This window comes from Lissotriton helveticus, chromosome 2_1 (assembly GCF_964261635.1).
Source record: "Lissotriton helveticus chromosome 2_1, aLisHel1.1, whole genome shotgun sequence".
Taxonomy (NCBI): Eukaryota; Metazoa; Chordata; class Amphibia; order Caudata; family Salamandridae; genus Lissotriton; species Lissotriton helveticus.
The window spans coordinates 95,695,891-95,714,886 of record NC_136059.1 but is presented as its reverse complement, the minus strand read 5'-3'; the positions used below and the strand labels follow the sequence as shown (position 1 = coordinate 95,714,886).

General features: G+C 41.3%; 1 protein-coding gene across 1 annotated transcript in view; it reads left to right on the top strand.

Annotated features, from left to right (window-relative positions):
- TEX261 (testis expressed 261) overlaps positions 1–18,205 on the top strand; it is a 78,180-nt gene extending 59,975 nt beyond the window's left edge. Inside the window, exons 2-6 of the mRNA XM_078674538.1 lie at positions 9,241–9,320; positions 11,343–11,496; positions 15,344–15,411; positions 17,053–17,155; positions 17,835–18,205. Coding sequence (XP_078530664.1) covers positions 9,241–9,320; positions 11,343–11,496; positions 15,344–15,411; positions 17,053–17,155; positions 17,835–17,950 — 521 coding nt within the window. The 3' untranslated portion in view covers positions 17,951–18,205. The remainder of the gene's footprint in view (positions 1–9,240; positions 9,321–11,342; positions 11,497–15,343; positions 15,412–17,052; positions 17,156–17,834) is intronic.
- The last annotated feature ends 791 nt before the right edge of the window (positions 18,206–18,996 follow it).

The following is an 18,996-nucleotide window of genomic DNA, read 5'->3' as shown; positions in this document are numbered from 1 at the left end:
ACAAAGAGAGTCAGTCATTCATGCATCGATGTCCTAAGTAATACCCCCACCAAACCATACAAACACTCATACTGATACTAAGAAAAACATCTAATAACCCATATACATACACATGTACCTACTCACCAACCCATGCAGCCACTTATACAGAAAGTGAAACAATAATACATATATTTAAATATTTAAACATTACTCACTAATATTTATTTTTCAGAAAGACACACATTCACTGGATGGTGTCATCAGTGATGTCATGAGTGATGTCACTGACCATGTCATGAGTGATGTAATATGTGACGTCATCAGCAGTGCATTGCACGCGCAAGTTATAGTGAGTCCAACTAACTATAACGTGGGAATTTCATTGGTTTTATGCCAGTAAAATTTCCAGCTAACTATAACTGGTGTGAAACCTATGGTTTTTTCAGGGAATGTAATAGGTTTTTTAAATGCTAATTCCTAACTATAACTGGTGTGAAACCTATGGTTTTTTCAGTGAATTTCAATGGTTTTTTAATAGCAAATCTCTATAGGTATGAAAAGTAATATTTTTTAAAACTAATTTTATATTGTATAATTTATTTATTTATGAAGTTTATAGAGCGCACAGCTACCTCCGACGGAGGTGTCCCGGCGCTAAAATTACATGATTATCCCCATAAAGAGAAACCAGAATCATATCACAAAGAGGGACTGAGAAAGCGATAATTTGATTTGATCGAGCCCGATCCTATCGCTTAGTGAACAACCAGGTCTTAAGTTTGCTGCGGAAGATTGGCTCAGATTCACAAAACCTGAGGTCAAGGGGAAGACTGTTCCAGAGCTTGGCGGCAGTGACGGTGAAAGATCTGCCGCCAGTCCGAGAAAGCTTGAATCTGGGAACCGTCAGCAGACGCAGATTATTGGATCTAAGATGTCTAGCTGAGACAGAAATTTTGAGACGCTTTCTCAGGTATAACGGGCCAATTCCATGTATAGCCCGAAATGTCAGGATCAGAATTTTAAAATCAATGCGTCGTGGAATGGGGAGCCCCATTATGTAATGTTTTTGTTTTTTTTGCCCTGGGGCGCTTCCGGGGCGCGTACCGGTGAACGCACGGGTAAGCGCAATATTACGGCGCGCCCCGGGGCGCGTACCGGGGAGCGTCCCGTTAGCGCTATTCCCGCGAACGAAAACAACATCGTGACGTTTCGCGTAGCCGCGTGATGCGTCGTATGACGCACTGCATAAGCGCACCGGGAAGCACGCGGGCGCATACGATCGCGCAATGTCCTGACGCGCTTACGCTGCGCACCCCGGGGCGCGTAGCGTAAGCGCGCCGGGTCATGTGATCTGAAAATAACACTTTTTATTGGTGAAGATCAGTTTTGGTTTCCAAATGATGAAAGCCCGGATCATGTGACTTGAAAATAACACTTTTCATTAGTTCCTAACTTTTTTTTTTTTTTTACAAAGACTGAAATCCCCACCCATTTCCTTCACTTCTTGTTTCACTTTTGTGAGTGCAAGACCTGTTTTTGGCACCTGTGTCATATTTACTTCTATTATCATGGCTGCAAGAGCATCCAGCAGCAGTGATGAGACTGATGATTTCATTAATGAGGAGGTTCCTGAACGAACTGTGAAGGAACATTTCATTTGGAAATTTTTCAAAATTCCAGAGGGGGAGAAGGTAAATGCTCCAAAGGTGGAGTGTAAAATATGCCACACCATTTTATCGAGAGGAAATCCCAGAAAAAATACAGCTTCGGGAACTGGACGATGATACGCCACGTGTCAAGGAAACATCCTCAGAACTGTGCACGGGAGAGTGTCAGGGCTCTGGCACGAGAGGCTCCCAGGGATGGTGCCTCTATTTCTACCGGTGGAGCAACACCTTCTGTGCGTCGGCGTGAGCAGGAGATGATACCAAATATTCAGCCTGCTTTTAATCAGGCTATATTAAAATGCCGAAAATGTGACCATCTTCTTTGCTATGGGGAGCAAAGTGTCGCACTCATGGTTCGAGCTCTCTAGAACCACCGCTGCCATCCCCAGGCCTAATTATTTTTTTTTTTGGCTCCTGTTGAGCTGTTTCCAGTTCCCTGTTTTTGTTAAAAAGAAGAAAAACAAAAGTTCTTTTCAGAGCTACCTCCAATTCTCATCAAAGAGCTGTGTTCTAAAAAAAAAAATGAAAAAGAACTACCTCCAATGTATTAAAAAATGCTACATTTGTAAAGAAGTCTGTCATTGTTTTTTCTCCAGGGTACGCTCCCCGGTACGCGCACCGGTGCGCGTACCGGGTGTTCCCCCCGTGAAAATCGATTTTATTTTTTTTTTTTTTTTTTTTTTTTGTGGTGGGGCCTCTTATGACCCCCACATCAAACCTAGGGGGTCACGGGGGGTCTACCCTGCCCCCTTTTGGTTATTTCCCCCTTTGTTTTTACCACCTCTTGTGTCTCAATCCTACCGAGACACAAGATGGCGGCCGCTCCGGACTGTTTTGAATGTTTACAGACACCCGAGAGCCATTCAGCTTTCCGTGCGCAAGTCGCGTGGCGCGCCCGGAGCGCTCCCCGGTGCGCGTACCGGGGCGCGGCTATAGATAAATTTTTTTGAACCTAAATTACTCTAAATCCTCTGGAGCACATATATTGAGACATAGCAAAGGCACACCGGGCTACCAGTCCCTACAATTTTGCCAAGTTTGGTGAAAATCCATTCAGCCGTTAGAGCTAAAAGTGCAACCGACCGCCCTATGGAAATTAACATGGGGAAAACACGTTTTGGGACCCCCCTTTTATCTCGGCTCCCGCTTGACGAATCCCCCCAAACTTTCAGGGAAGGACTGGAGCGCCGCGAGGCAAAGTTGCTGAAAAATTCAGGCAGATTCCTCAACCGGCGCCAAAGTTATTCCCAATAGAATGTTGCGATTTCCCTATGGAAATCAATCCTAACTATAACTACAACTACCTACTGGCGACCGCCAGTAGGTAATAAAAAAAAAATATATATATATATCAATACAGAAACAATTAGCACACAGTAAATTAGCACAGTATGTGTTTTGCCCTAGTGGCCTCGCAAACCATATACTAGGAAAGTGGTATAAGTACCGCTGTGAACATTGAGACAAGGCATAGGACCTGTAGAACCGCAGGGGCAACCAGGAACCACCCAAGGGAGGGACGCAGGAGACCCACGGGGGACGCGTGCAGTGTCTAAACACGGCCGCGAATCACCATTGACTTGTATGGAGAAAGTTAAAGTTACAGATTTAAAGAATAAGGACACTTGGGAGTGGACTACAGTAGAACCCTTTCAGTACTGGACACTTCGAGAATCAAGACCCACGGGAGCACCAAAGTACTCGTGTTACCTCACCCAGGTGTCTTTTCGTGTCGGGTTTCGTCGTCGTTTCCTATGGAGGGCTGCAAAGATGTGCTGCAGGCGACAAGATAAAGTGTCTGGATGGATCCAAGGGTGGATCGGAGATCTGAAGAACCTGAAAGCAGAGGGGACAAAGTCTGGGTCACCAGCCAGTGACTAGGAAGGCGTCGAGAAGAAGCCAGCCGATGTCTGGTGCTCTAAGGTGATGTAGGTGAAGCTTGACTCTTCAGCCACGAGGTCCAGGAGGCGTCGACAACAACCAGGAGCTGGAATCGAGCTGTTCCACGAAGAATGTCGAGTGCTGCAGCTTCGGTATACGGATTGGACCCAACAAGCCTTGGCAACAGCAACCCACGCAGGAAGTAAATATTGGCTTTGGTGCAGACCAGCAAGGTCTGAGGGACACTCCCTTTGGAGGAGAGTCTGGGCACGTCTGGAGCAACCAGGAAAGCCCAAGAAGTAGAAGTTACCTTCGTGGGGACCCACCAGTCAACGGACCAGGGATCGCGAAGGCACCTCAAGCAGAAATGTTAAAAGCTGACCCACGGAACACTCGTGGAGTGTAGGCGCACAATCTTCGATGCAAAAGGTGCTCAGGGCTTGGACTACCAGTAGCCCAATGCACAACTTTGGGAAAGCTCGGGAAGTCTATGCACTAGCAAATGTGCTGGATGTCCAGGAGTTCTGGTCCCATGTCTCTTGTGATGGCTACAGGTCTCAGCTTTGCTGGGGACTCGTGTCTGCCTTGGAGACGTCTGGAAGTCAGTGTCCTGTGTCGCAGATTCCTCGCGATCTAGCGGGAGCCTCGGAAATGCAGAACGGCAAGATGTTTCTTTGGTGCCTGTTTGAACAGGGGAATCACTCCTATATTGCAGATATTTGTTGAAAATATATTCTATTCTTTTTAATTTGCCATAAAAAAGGCACCATTTATCGGAATGTGTAGAAACCTGCAGAAAGATTTTAACCTTTTTATAATTACCTTAGGAGTGCAAAACCAAACATGTTGCCATAAATATCTCATTTCTACTTGTCCCAGCTAGACAGAAATGGAGCAGAAGAAAGAAAAGCTACATTTTGTTCCCATCCTTTAAAGTACTGCTTTGATTATGCTTAGGCACCTGACGTATCGTTCTCCTCAACTGCTGGCTCTAGGATTGTGACATCAGAACTCAACTGTAATAAGTTATTATAGTTGAGCGGATAAATATATATTTTTAGGTCTCGTGACCTTAAATGCGCGCAAGCGCATTGAGGTATGAGAATTCAAGTGCTGAAAATGCTCATGAAACCACCAGCTTTTTGCTGGCGTTTTCATGGCGTTTTCATGCAGTTCATGTGAACCACGTGTTCAAACATGAACGCGCATCAGCCTCCCTCCATTTGCCGCACAGCACATCAAAGGGCTTCGCCCGCGTGCGCTCTGCGGCTTCTCCTCCCCTAACTTCCTTGCATTTCTCCTCCCCCTCCCCAGCCAGCTTCCCCCAGGCCGTGTTCCCTCATCCCTCGCACCCCCTCCTCCTTCAGCTTATCACATTCTTCAAACTAAAAATGCGTCCCCGCTTGTAGCATGCAGGGGCCTAAAGTGATTGCATTAACCAAACTAGTTTTCCTACCCAATTTTTTTTCCCGACAGATAAAGGTAAGTTGCATTTATATTTTCCATTTAAGGTATGTGTGTTGTATTGTGTATGTCTGTACGTAAACATCTACCAAAATCCCCCAGGATCAGAGTTCACTTACTTTTATTTATGCACTTTGACTGCTGCCCAGATCAGTGATGAGTGCTTGGCAAAGAATAAATAGTAATAATAAAATACATTTTCATGCAGATTTTAATAATGCTAATCAGTAAGTGGCCACATCAAAGGCTCTGTGCCACTTTCACCCACACAGCAACACTTACAGACACGCAACGCCACTCACACCCACGCAAGCCCGCTATCATCCACGCAACACCACACTCACCCACGCAACGCCACTCACCCAAACACCACTCACACACGCAACCCCACGCAACGCCACTCATCCACGCAACGCCACTCATCCACGCACAATGCCAATAGCTCAAACTCTCACAACTGCGAGACCTATTGCATTGAAAATGCTTGTTTATAATAGGTGACTGAGAGCCTCACAGGTCACCTATTGAAGCCACTGAGGAGTTCCATGACCATATAACTTCTTATAAGTTAACTCCGAAGTGACTTGCAATATCCCTATCTTTTGCGCAGGGGATACTTTATTCCTTAGAATACATGGTCACACCCTCACCTCTCACAAAACACTTGCATCTTTGAAAGGGAGCATGTTTGCAAACATGAAGAATAAAAAATAAAATCTGTAGTGCAAAAGTAAACCCATTTAAAAGCAGTTTGATTGTTGCAAAACGATTTAAAGAGCAGTTTAATACAAGTTTAGTTTTTGTGAAAAAAAGAAGAAAAGTGTCTGAAGAGTCTTTATTTTTCTATAATTACCCAAGGAGTGAAAAAAATAAACATGTTGCCATAAATAGCGCGTTTCTTTACATCAATGTGCAGCTATAAAATGGCTGAAAGAAAATGTTAATGTTCTTTAAACTGCTTCTTTAATTATGCTTTGTGATCTGACTGCCTTTCCCCTCGGCTGCTGTCTCTGGCAGCAGACATTGTGACATCCGAACTCAACTGTAATAAATTATTACATTTGAGTTCTGATATAATTTCTTTATAATCGATGTCTGGGTGTATCAAAACACACCGATTTTAAATTTGTTTTTATACAGAGATTGCAGTGCTGTCTATTATATAAATATATTTGATTAGGTATGAGGTTAACCCCATGCGCGCGGCGCGTTTTCCCGCTGTGCGCAGAATCGCGAAATCCCCTTGTTCATGACGAGCTCAGCTAGTCATGAGCGTACGAGCGGTGTACCTCATGACGAGCTGAGCTCGTCATCAGCGTGGAAGGGGTTAAACAGTTAAAAAAAACACATACGGCACAATACATTGTTAAGCACAAATAAACAGAACCTCAATAAGGACCTATATTTCTTTTTAGCATTGAGTCAATCTTATCATTTTTTAAAACGATGCCAAAAGAGAGAACATATGAATGATTATTTGAACAAGTTTATTAGTATTTTTACATTTTTATAGAAAGGAATTATTTTAACACATTTTTGCAACTGAATTATTCATTGTCGAAACAAACATTAGAATTACTCAATTTACATATGAGCTTTCTTAAAAGACATTAAGAGTGCCCTCTAATAACAGCTAATCTAGTCTTTCATACATACATACAAACATGGCAATCATACTGTAATCTAGTCTAAAATGACATATATTTCTTCATATACACAAAAAGTAAATTTATACTAAACAAAAAAGACAAATACATTTGGCAGTTGTGAGGTGTACTAAGTGGAATACACAAGGAATCCAAGATGGTATGGGTCATCTAGTTATGGTGGCGTGAACTAGCTTGTATCCATGACAATTGGTGTTAGGCCGACGTACGTTTCGGTAAGAAACCTTCCTCAGGGCCAAGGACAGTATAAGCAACAAATTAACAACACAATATATTAAAAGGGTTTGAGGGCATCAAACTAATTTCGATTAATTTGATCTTTATAGGTACAGAATGTAGGTCCTGGTCAGTCTTTGGTGGGTACGTTAGAACTCTAAAGCGGTGAACCGCGGTTTTTAAATACTGGAGGCTGTGTTGGCGCGGGGTCAGCCACTTCCGAGTGAGTGGCAGGATTCTCTGTTTACATGTTGTAGTAGATGTTTAGACACTTTTTAGACACTTTTTCCGTGCGTATTTGATTGTGTGCTTAATTTAAAGCTTTATTATCCGCTATCGTGGGTTCCTTGATTTATAGCCCCAGCGTGAAGATATTCGTCAGGGAGCCGTTTCCGTAGTCGGCTGTTGCGGCGACCGGGGGTTCTAGGGACTGGTCCCTGGGACCAGTCCCTAGAACCCCCGGTCTTTTTTGTTTAGTATAAATTTACTTTTTGTGTATATGAAGAAATATATGTCATTTTAGACTAGATTACAGTTTGATTGCCATGTTTGTATGTATGTATGAAAGACTAGATTAGCTGTTATTAGAGGGCACTCTTAATGTCTTTTAAGAAAGCTCATATGTAAATTGAGTAATTCTAATGTTTGTTTCGACAATGAATAATTCAGTTGCAAAAATGTGTTAAAATAATTCCTTTCTATAAAAATGTAAAAATACTAATAAACTTGTTCAAATAATCATTCATATGTTCTCTCTTTTGGCATCGTTTTAAAAAATGATAAGATTGACTCAATGCTAAAAAGAAATATAGGTCCTTATTGAGGTTCTGTTTATTTGTGCTTGGTTTATCTCTCCCCCCTCTGGACCTTTAAGTATTTGGGAGAACTCTTTCTCACTATACTATACAATACATTGTTAATGCAACATAGTGCAAAGATAAAACCAGGGTTCCTGAGTATAAACAGTATATACTAGTCGCAATTAATAAATCGGTGCTCATAAATAGGGTACGCTCTAAAATGAGTAAACACAACAGTAGCCATAACGTTACTGTTAAAATGGAATGGTACAAGCATTCACAAACTAATGCCATTTGTGATCACTTGGCCAACTCAAATCTGTATTGTCCCTGTGGGTCCATGCCTTTTTAGGTATCATCTACTGTTGTTGGGAGTTGCTCCTTTATCTTTGTTCCTCCCCAACTACCATTTATGGAACTACTTTTTAAATATTTTGATTTTTAGTAAAACAAGTGTGTATGGTGATACATTTATGTTTTTTCTTCATTCATTGGTCTGTCACGTTTTTCTTCCGCACGCTACAGCATGTTTAGATGGGTCATTTCAGCATTTGACTAAATTCAGTGAGGGATGGCATCCTGGCCTTTCACAAGGGCACATCTGCGCAGAAAGTAGTCCACTTTAAAGCCAGGGACCACTGTGGCGATGTGTGCTTTTAAAAGAGCAAAAATGTTTTTGCTTTCAACCATTGTGTTTTTTTCTTTATTTTTTTTCTTTGCTATTTTGGTGGGGACCTAGCAGCTCCCTCAACAATGTTTATTCAAAAACCAGGACAAAATTGACTGTCAAATAGTTGTCAGCAAATGTAAAACCAATTGCATTTGCCAATCCTGGTTTCTTTTCTTTCAGCACTATTAGCGCTCTGTGATGCACCTCAATCACTTGCCCAGCTCGTCTGTTGATTTTCTCTCCCCTCCCTCCGTGTTGCTTCCCATATCTTCCCTGTCTGCTTGTTTTGGGGTTTTTTCTTTGATTTTTTTTTTCCCCCTATCGTTGCCCGCCTCCCTCTCTTCCCTCCACCAACACCTTTCTCCCACCCACCTCTCCGTCTTTAAAAAATAAAAAAAAATGGGGGGTAGGGAGGAGCTGGAAGCTGCCCAGGTTGCTCCTTTGTACATAAATTGCTACAGCTCACTTTCTTGGTTATTGGACTTTTTGTGTTTTTATTTACTGCTCAAAAGTGGTTGTCCACCATCTTGGAAAGTTATCATTAATGAGAACAAAATGGCTGCAGCTTCATGACACCTGCGCATCCATGCGTGGTGACACTGGGACTGTTGATCATCATGACGTTTATTGGCAGATGTGTGATGATACATGAGCATGTATGCATAATGGTCACCTTTTTAATAAAAAAATATATTGTCAAAGACGATAGCGCTGTGAAGGCAGGAGCGGTTTGTAATGCCAGGGCCTGTTTGTACTTAAGTCAGGTTATTGACCAGTTCATTCATTGGGTCTCCTGCTTTGATGTATACTTATAAAACAGTGATGCATAACTTAAACGCAACATTTCAATCTATGCACTGTTTAAGTATTGTCCTTTTTTTTCTCCTGCTTAGCGGCTGGGCTATATTATCTAGCAGAACTGATTGAAGAATATACAGTGGCTACTAGCCGAATTATCAAATATATAATCTGGGTAAGTCTGGTTGTGTTAAATGTTTCTGTGGTCTTTGGCTGTATCTATGTGTGACCTAACATGCAAGGACCCACAAGTAAGTGTTGCACTGGGAGCACAGCTAATGAAGTTGTGCTAGCAGTTTCCCATTGTTTGATAGTGGATCAGTTGTTTGGGTTATTTGTTTCTTTAAATGTTGAAGTATTATTTTGTAGGTCGAGCTACAGCGCTTGCGCTGTCTGCAAGACCTGCTGTAATCCATGCTGCCTCCTTATTCGTTGTCTTTACTGATGCGTCACCTGCCTTCAAGGCTGGGGCGCACTGGTAAAGTACAGTCTACTTTCACTTTAGGTCTTCGGCTGCTGGGTGTGAAAACGTTTATTTTTAAATTTTTTACTAACTTGCTGCGCCGCTCCTCCTTTCCGCCGCCGATTCTTCCTCTAAGCAAGGCGCCCACATCTCGTGTCTTTCAGGAAAATGCTTTGGCATTCTGCGGATGCTGAGGAAATTTCTTCCCTTAGTATCACTCAATCATAGGAAAATAATTGTCCAGGCCTTGATTGGTTCTCGACTGGACTACGCAAACGCTCTTTTTCTGGGTCTACCGAAATATCTTTTGACCCGTTTGCAAGTAGTTCAGAACTCGGCAGCCCGAGCTATCTTTGGACTCCCGAGAAGAGCAGGTGCCACTGTTTTATTGAACACCGGCTACCTATCTCGAAGAGAATTCTTTTCAAAATCCTGACCGTGGCCTTTAAAGCTTTACACGGCACCGGCCCCAAGTACATTGGAAAACGTCTTTCCCGGTATTTACCTAGCAGGACCCTGAGGTCATCCTGTCTGTCCATGATGACAATTCCTGCAATTAGGCGTGCAAGAATGGGAGGTCGGTCGTTTCGCTATTTAGCACCAAAGGCTTGGAATGATCTACCATTATCCCTGAGGCAGGCTCCCAGTCTTTTTGTTTTTAGGAAAGACCTGAAAACGTGGCTCTATACGAAATAGATCTCTTTTCCTTTTTTGTTTCTGCATCTTGCTGTTGTGTGGTTGTTTTTATTTGCTGATATTCTTCGCCAAATCGCCGGGATGCTCCATGGAGTAGCCGTGCGCTATAGAAGAATTAAATTAACATAACATAACTATTATCAACACAGGCGCCATGTTCTATGCTGCAGCAGTGCTCCGGCTTTCGTATTATCAACTTGGCACCACACTTTAATAAAGAGCGGCGCCCATGTTGATAATATGAAAGCAGGTGCCGTGGTGCAGCATCAAGCTTCATAAAGTTTATACTTCAGCACGGCACACACCTTCATGTTATCAACACTGTCTTCACACTTTTCTAAAAAGTGGCATCTGTACTGATAATACGAAAGCGGGCGCCCTGCTGAAGTATACACTTTATGAAACTTTATTCTGTAGCAGGGCGCCTATCTTCAATGCAATAGGTCTCGCATTTACACGAGTTTAGGCTATTGCCATTGTAAATGCCTTTTATTTATGTTTTGGTTTTTAAAACCTAAATAAAAGGCATTGTCATTTACAATGCCAGTATCTTAAACTCTCGCAAATCCGAGCCCTATTCCATTCTGAGTGCTTGTTTGAGTATGGTGGGGCATAGTAACGAACAGGGGTTGAGCGCTTCACAAGTGTGGGATATCTGATAAAGTTTCTTATTGATTGTAAAATTAATCATGTGAAGTCCAAGTCCCGTGACTCATACTTATCCTCAGCTTGGTTCTGAGAGGCTTTTTTGATATCACGCTGGGTATAAAACCTAAACTCATCAGTTAGTCGCCCTTGCTCGATCTAATACAGCTTTCAGACAGGAAGGTAAAGGCACTTTTGAAAGATAAAAAGTCAAATCCCCTGGTCGTACATTCGAGCACCAGCAAGACATGGAACTGGTCCTAAAGCATCATTGTGACCATTGAAAGTGTGTTGAAGGTAAAATGTTCAGCAAAGATATTCTCGAAAGATTTGTACTTTGTTCTGGAAGAATCTCATGGATTTCCTCATTTCACGTATTTCCCTTCTTTGCAGTTTTCTACAGCAATCCTCATAGGCCTGTACCTGTTTGAGAAATTTCCTGCGTTGATGGTGGGCGTTGGCCTCTTTACAAATTTGGTATATTTTGGTTTGCTGCGGACTTTCCCTTTCATCATGTTAACGTCTCCAAACTTCATACTATCATGTGGTAAGGTTCAACTAATGGCTCGAGCAAAAGATAATGCAAATTTCCTCTGCAGATAAAAAATTGCTGTTTTGTAAAAAATTTAAATTATAACCATAAATAGTTAATGCAGAAATTGAAATGTGTTTTTTATTTATACAGTTATTTCATACGCAGCTTAAACATGTTGCTACTTGATCTGGGTAATTTTTTTCCTGTAGTACTCAGTAAACTTATGAAAAGACACCTTTTTTCAGAGATTATTTTCCGCTTGTCTGGAACTGAAGAAAAATATTACAAGCAGGAGGTATCCGCATGCGAGTAATAGGTAGTTGATTCAAAAGTATTCTGATTGGCTGACAGTCCCAAACAAAATGGTCCCAAAATAAGGCCTTATTTTGTTTGGTTGAAATTGTGGGCAATCAGATTGCTGAAAATTGGCCAGCCTTTCAACCAGTCTGGAAAGGTTTGTTTTATGAGCATCAATTGTCCTTTTACCTAATCTGGGTAGGTCTGGGCATTCCCTTGATAAAGTGTCCCCTAGGCTGTTTATGTAAAAATTAAAAAGGAGGGGTGCTAAAATGCAACCCTGCCTGACACCCTTCCTAACAGGGAAACTATGACTGAGTTCACCAGTTCTACCATAACGCACCCTAGCATCTAAATAAGACTGTTTTAGGAAGTTGATTAATGACGTTTCCACACCCATGACCACAAGGATGTGCCACAACTTTTGATGATTGGCGCAGTCAAACACCGAACTTAAGTCAACGAAACACATAAAAAGGCTTCCTCTTTTTGCCTGTATGTATTTACCCATTATAAGGTTCAGGTTCAAACTCTGTTCCACAGTACCGAGACCTTGATGTAATCCGTACTGTAGCTCTGAGATGACACCTGAATCCTCCACCCACGACTACAATCTGTTCAGGACTACATGTCCAGCCACTTTCACTAGGGAATCCAACAAAGAAATGGGTCTGTAACAGGCCGGGTCATTACGATCGCCTTTCTTGAAAATAGGAATGAGAATGGATTCCGGCCATCTCTGGGTGAACCCTTGTGTGTAATAAGCCCTTTAAACCAGGATTAAAAGTGGGCCCCAAAGCAACGGGCTGGATTTATAGAAGTCAACAGGAATGCTGTTGGGTCCCAGAGCTTTTCCCCCCTAAATTTGCATTAAAAGCCAGGATCACCTCTCCCACGTTGAAATCAATGCAGATTGGGAGGTGACATACAATGCCTGGTCCAGTATCCTCTCTGGTATTCGGGATTGCGTTGTTGCAGTAAAGGCTGGAAGAGTGGGACACCCAGAGGTCCTCCCCGATTCGATGAGAAGTAAATACAATTTGAAACTCTCTAAAGAAACCAGAGCAGTCTGGTCATTTTCCGGGATAGCTATTATAATAAACGAAAAATGATTGGAGGAGCTTTGGAGACAAAAACTGGAGAGAAAAAAAATGGAAATACTATACAAGTTGCTAAGCACAAAAGACTGTACTGTTACAAACTGTGGCAAATAACTGCCAAAATACTATACTGCTTTTTGTAACAGACTAATTTACCCTCTACAGTTGTACTAAGGAGGGGGAGGCTGAAGCGGGTACATGTCTAGGATGATTGCGGACTGGGGACTACCAAGTCTTTTCTTTGGGGAGAAAAGTAGGAGGGTGGTTGAGTCCGCAAGAACATCTCTTCCATACCCTAGTGGAACCAAAAAACAAGGTATAGGGAAGTGTACAAGTGAGGTGCACTGGAAAAATCTGCTAAAATCAGTACTGCTTTCTCTGATTTAGGAGTGGTGGTTTTGATTCAAATTAAATGTATAACCTAACACAGAAGGGACAGGAAATGCAACCAAGTAAACATAATAAACTGCCACAAATTGTACAGCATGTTTGGCATTACATTCGACAAAAGGTAATGTGTGTTAATATTGTATAACTGATATATCGGTGTAAGAATAGAATCCAGACAGATCTTTTCAAAAGGAAAATTATATACAGTAGAGAAATTAATACTACTAGTTAGAAAATAGAAATATTTAAGATTCTCCACATCTAAATTGTTGTAAGTGTAGCTTGTAATATGGATAAAGTGTAGTGTGATATAGATATATATATATATATATGCACACACACTGAGGCAATTAAATCAGTACAATTTAAAACCTAGCAGTTGAATTGATGAAGGAAAAAAATGTAGTAAGATACATTTTTGACATTTTTGTCAGTTTTAGGGTCTGTTACCCAGTCAGAAATTTTGAAGGCTGTTCAAATGAGTACTTTTAGAGCGCAAACGTCAAAGCCCTGAGGGAAGAGCACTTCTCCATTCCGGCGGCTTTCCAAATACACACTTTAAAATAGATTTTCATAATGACTTGGGCAACAAAATAGGTGTTCAGGGACATTGTTCTCTGAAGCCAATTAAACAAAATCCCAGAGTGAATTTTAAACTGAAAATCAAATAAATAATTTCCCTATGGGAACAGGTTTTAGCATTTGAAAAAATTGACACTGCCACTTTAAAGAGTTCAAGAGACTGCCCTATCCCATCCTATACCAGAGAGTTAGCCAGGCAGTTTCCAGAACACTGCAGCTTAGTTTAGGCAAGCTCTCTTATCTGTAAATTCCTTTATTTTTTGGGTTTAGGTTGGTTTTACCTGACCATTCCATAGTTTCTACTTGTTTCTTTGAGAGGAGCTCTTTTCCCACTTTTCTGTTGAGGCATATTCTCAATTGCCCTGTTCAGGGATCTAGCTAGCACCTCTGTAGCAGCTAGATGCAACACCAGACCACCTGGGAGGCATGCAATGACCATCAGATACACCTCCGCTTCTTCTGCCAACTCAAAGGTATGACCGGCCTAGGCATGAGAAACCAAGACCAGAGTAATAAAAGACCTGTGTGGAGGCGCTCTCTACAGAGAGAGAGGCTCACCGATGGTCTGTAATTCCATTGGACATCCAAATCACATTTGTTTGCACAGCATGTCTACTGAACTCCAATGTAGGCAAACACTGTGGCTGCCTCTTAGATGAACAGGATTGGGCATTCAACAACTTTGCTCTTAGTCATCTTCATATTATATGGTCCCAGGTGTAGTGGTGTAAATGAACTTTCAAGATGCTGTACAGTTTTCAGTTGAGCTGCTGTGAATCACGTTTGTGATCCTAGTTGGGTCACAGACCTATTCATGCAGGACCCCAATTGTTCTTACAGGATTTTTATACTGTCGGCGCAATAACAGGTGTTCGCGATAAAAGGCAGCAAATTAATAAAATGTAATGTTTCCTCATGTCTTTCATGAAAACTGTTGTGTGGGAATGTTTATAAAAGTATTAGCAAGTTTCTAGCATTCACTTCCTTCAAATATATAGAGCACCTCTCTGACCCCCTTTTACGTTTTTTTCCATTCTGGCATGTTCTCCCAGGAGGGAATTAAAAAAAAAATCCTGGTCGATTTAAGCCACCCAGGATGCTTATGGACCTGCATTTTGAAGTTTGTATGCATAGTCCAGTATGTCATGGGTAGAATTTTCAAGTTTGCCTCCCTGCTACCTTACAAGTTATTAATTCAAACTACTCAAAGTTAACGTATTTACCCCACCGTATCCCTCAAATAAAATCTAAATGTCCTTTTAATGTGTTTCTCTCCTAGTCTTTTTAACCTTTGTAATGCCGTGCCTATTTTAAATAGGGTTGAGATCATCAAAGTTTTTATGGGGCAGCTAAAACTACAGAGCAGTATCTCGTCAGTTTAGGGACAAAACCTTTATGGTGCTATTCGCTGCAAGAGACTTACACCAAATAAACAAATGTAAGCCTTAATCCTTTCGCCTCTTAATTTAAGATTCGTTTTTGTTTTGCAGTGTTGGTTGTGGTGAATCACTACTTAGCCTTCCAGTACTTTGCAGAGGAATACTATCCATTTTCAGAGGTAAGGCAAATTTACCTATGCAGCTTATGTTAGTGACATTAACGTGCTGTTGGCTTTGCTGTGCAACTTGAATGACAGAACAAAAATATCCTTGTGTGTCGATGAAGTAAAACAGGCTTTTTCGTTTTTTAAAAGCTTCAGTACATCATTTTAATTTCCTATTCAGTTAATTTTCTATGAAATTACGAAAAGCCCTTGATTGTATGGCTGATTGCTGGGCTTCCTTTTGGAGAATCATGCCAGGTTGAGGAAAGGTGAGCAATGGCCTGTCTGGCTAAAAACCTAACACGCAGGATGGAAACAAGATAGGAAGTAGTCCTTTCAAGTTTAGGCCTTTTGGTTACTTTGCATTAACTTGAACAAGGTAGAGTTGTCTTTGCAGTCTGCACTTTGTCAACTATTACTAGAAAAGTTATTCAAATCAGTGGAAATATTGACGATGAATTACAAGCCATCTGTGTTTCTTATATCTGCCCCCATTGACTTCCATAATCCTCACAGAACTGCCTCCCATCACTATACTCTTAAGCTACATACCATCATCACTTCATATAATTAGTTGCCACCGGTGCCCCAGTTAGCATTGGTTATGCTCTTCATCACCCCTAAACACTACGGTATCCATGTGTGAGTGTTTATATCACTGTAGAGATGGAACAGGCAAAAACCGCCTCCATGAAATTTTGACCTGCGGGTTGTCATTGAATTTAGCAAAGTTATACAGCTGCATTTTTTTGTCGCAGTGGTTTCTTGGCCACAAAAAAACTATCCCTGCACCTTTTTGAAAAGTGGAAACTCCGGGGAAAGTATGAGCAGGGCCACTGGAATTGTGAGTTTCTGCAGCTTTCTTCGCATAATTATGTATTTGCCACATAATGCATTATCATCTGCTGCCTATACTACAGATTTTAACAAAAAATCTGTTTCTAAGTAAAAGGGATCTATAGTTGCCCAAAAAGGTGACGTTTGTGCATGCAGTGAAAGGCGCTGCACTAAAAGTTAACTGGTTATCATTCAGTTGCTTGTTTCGGTTTATGGTTGTTAAACTGGTACTAATGAGGGGACTTCTTTGCCCCGTCAGTATTACCATGTGTAAAAATGCCGAAATAATGGAATACTATTAAAAGCTGTGCTGTTATTCCGCATAATTTGCCTTTTCTTGGCACATGATTTAGTCAACCCTGCCGCATAATTCCAGTGGCCTTGAGTATAAGGAAGTGTGACTTGCCAGCTATTTTAACCACGCAAACGTCAACAATTTGTGAAAAGATCCTACCCACCACATTAACTTCCAAGGGCAAACCTCCCACTAGCAAGTGTGTCCCACGTTTCTTTTGCTTAAAAATCGTATCTTACTTGTGGCGGTAGGTAGGCCTATCGTGCAAGGCAGGAAGAGGCCACTGCAGAATCGGGTGAATTCCGCCATGTTTTATTTTTTATTTTTTAACCAAGCCACACTACTTTAGGTTCCCTCTCATTTCGTACCCACATGCCACAACAAACCAGTTTTCACAGCCTTAGTCGTGACATCAAATGCTGCCATTTGTTTTGAAACTAGGCTGTCACATTTATCCTGTGGTTTATACGTATAGAAGTAAAGTTTTTGCTTCTACCCATTCATAGTGATCTTTCTTTTGGCAGGTTCTGGCATACTTCACATTCTGTTTGTGGATAACTCCGTTTGCATTTTTTGTGTCGCTTTCTGCTGGTGAAAATGTCCTTCCATCCACTGTGCAGCCTGGAGGTAAGTCCAGGACAATTATTATTATTATTATTATTATTATTTTATAGAGTAAACGGGTCGCTGTTCCAAATTTGCAAATCTACATATTTATTTACCTCTGCCTTGATAAAGGTAATATCCAACATTTTTCTTTTACACAACTCAAATTGAATTTGCTGCAACATGATTTTTCTCATACCCATCAATTTTTGGGGAAACTCATTTTCATGTTGGCTCTCATAAAATATTTTGATTTTGAAGCCTCTCAATGATAGTATATTCTTGTGAAGTACTGCATTTCTGCTTGAGGAGTTAAAGCAAATTAGTGCTTTGCATTGTCTCGCTGGAAATAAGAGTATGAATGCTCTGTTTTTGTAATATTGCTGACCGTCAATCCCAGATGTAAAAATAATTACAGTAACCATGCAGTGGGCGTTCTTTACTGTCCCTTTAAACACAATCCGATTTCTGTTTTTGATTATGAAGTTTGCGGATTCCGATTTCTAACAAGCGCTGGTGGACGATTATCTGTATAATTTAGGGCTTGATTTCTCATACATTTTATGATGGGAACTGCGAATGGCAACCAAGTGTTTTGGTTTAGTGCTTCCACTGTTTAACCTGGTTTAGGCAAGTGGCTCTGAACAGAAATTCACTGGGTTCAGATCTTTAAATTACCTACATCTCTCTCTCTTCACAGATGATGTTGTATCCAACTACTTCACAAAAGGGAAGAGGGGTAAACGCTCTGGAATCCTGCTCATCTTCTCTTTCATCAAAGAAGCAATTTTGCCCAGTCGACAAAAGATGTTTTAATCATGTCTCTGCACACCAAAGGACAAACTCACCTTGGTCCACTGTACCTGATGACTCAAAGAAAGAAGACCCAGTGTGGGACTTTGGGTCATGTTGCGTTGCAGCAGTGCACACAGAAAATGACTTTTGTGGAGGGTGTGGACATTACTACTTGAATACAAGTTCAAGCCAGAGAACTGACCGTGACTAATGGAGGGTTCGGCGTAATTGGCCTGTGTGATTGTTAGAAAGAATAAACCGAAGGTTGTCTTTTTATATTCTGACTTGTGCGACTTGCTTACGGGAATATTTATCCTGTTCAAAGTATATCACTAAATCAAGTGGTGCAAATGGATGTCTTACAGAAGTAGTTTTTTTGTGCTAAAACCAGAAATACTGCACTGCTGAATCTGCTCCATTTTGTTTTACAGATTGAATAATGTTCCTATCACAAGAGGAACTCAACTTGTTCAAAACCCACAAACAGAATGACATTTACCTATGCAGTTTCACATAAGTGGGTTTCAGCAGGAAATCCTACACGAGACAAAAGTCTGATGTAGTTGTATGGCAATACTTCTAAAACATTGAAATGCCAAAACATATGGTCTCTGTGGCATGCCATTCAAGGGATGAGATGTGCAGTCTGTAGACCATTCTTTTTAGAAAGTATTTTGCCTCCAGTGTTATCTGATGTCCTCCTAATGAGTGGACTGACTCTTTTCTGCAGTATATAGGAGAGCGTCCCTGAGCTGATCAGGAATCTGACCAAATGTGTATCTTGGCTTCGCACACAGGGAGTCATTGAAAGAAGGTGAGCTTCTGTCTCACACTGATACTTATTCAAGCTTCTCCCTGATACCAGATTCCAGCTGTAGTGGGTTCTCAATGTTCTACTTATTACAGTAGTTTATTCTTGAGTTTCTCAAATGTTGGACAAGTACACTTCAGCTTGACTGGAAAGCAGTGGTCTTGCACAAATTTTTGATTGCTAAACCATGCTTTTTTGAAACTGATCTTTGTTTAGTGATAGTGTTCCAGGTAAAATTGGCGCAAACAGGCCATAC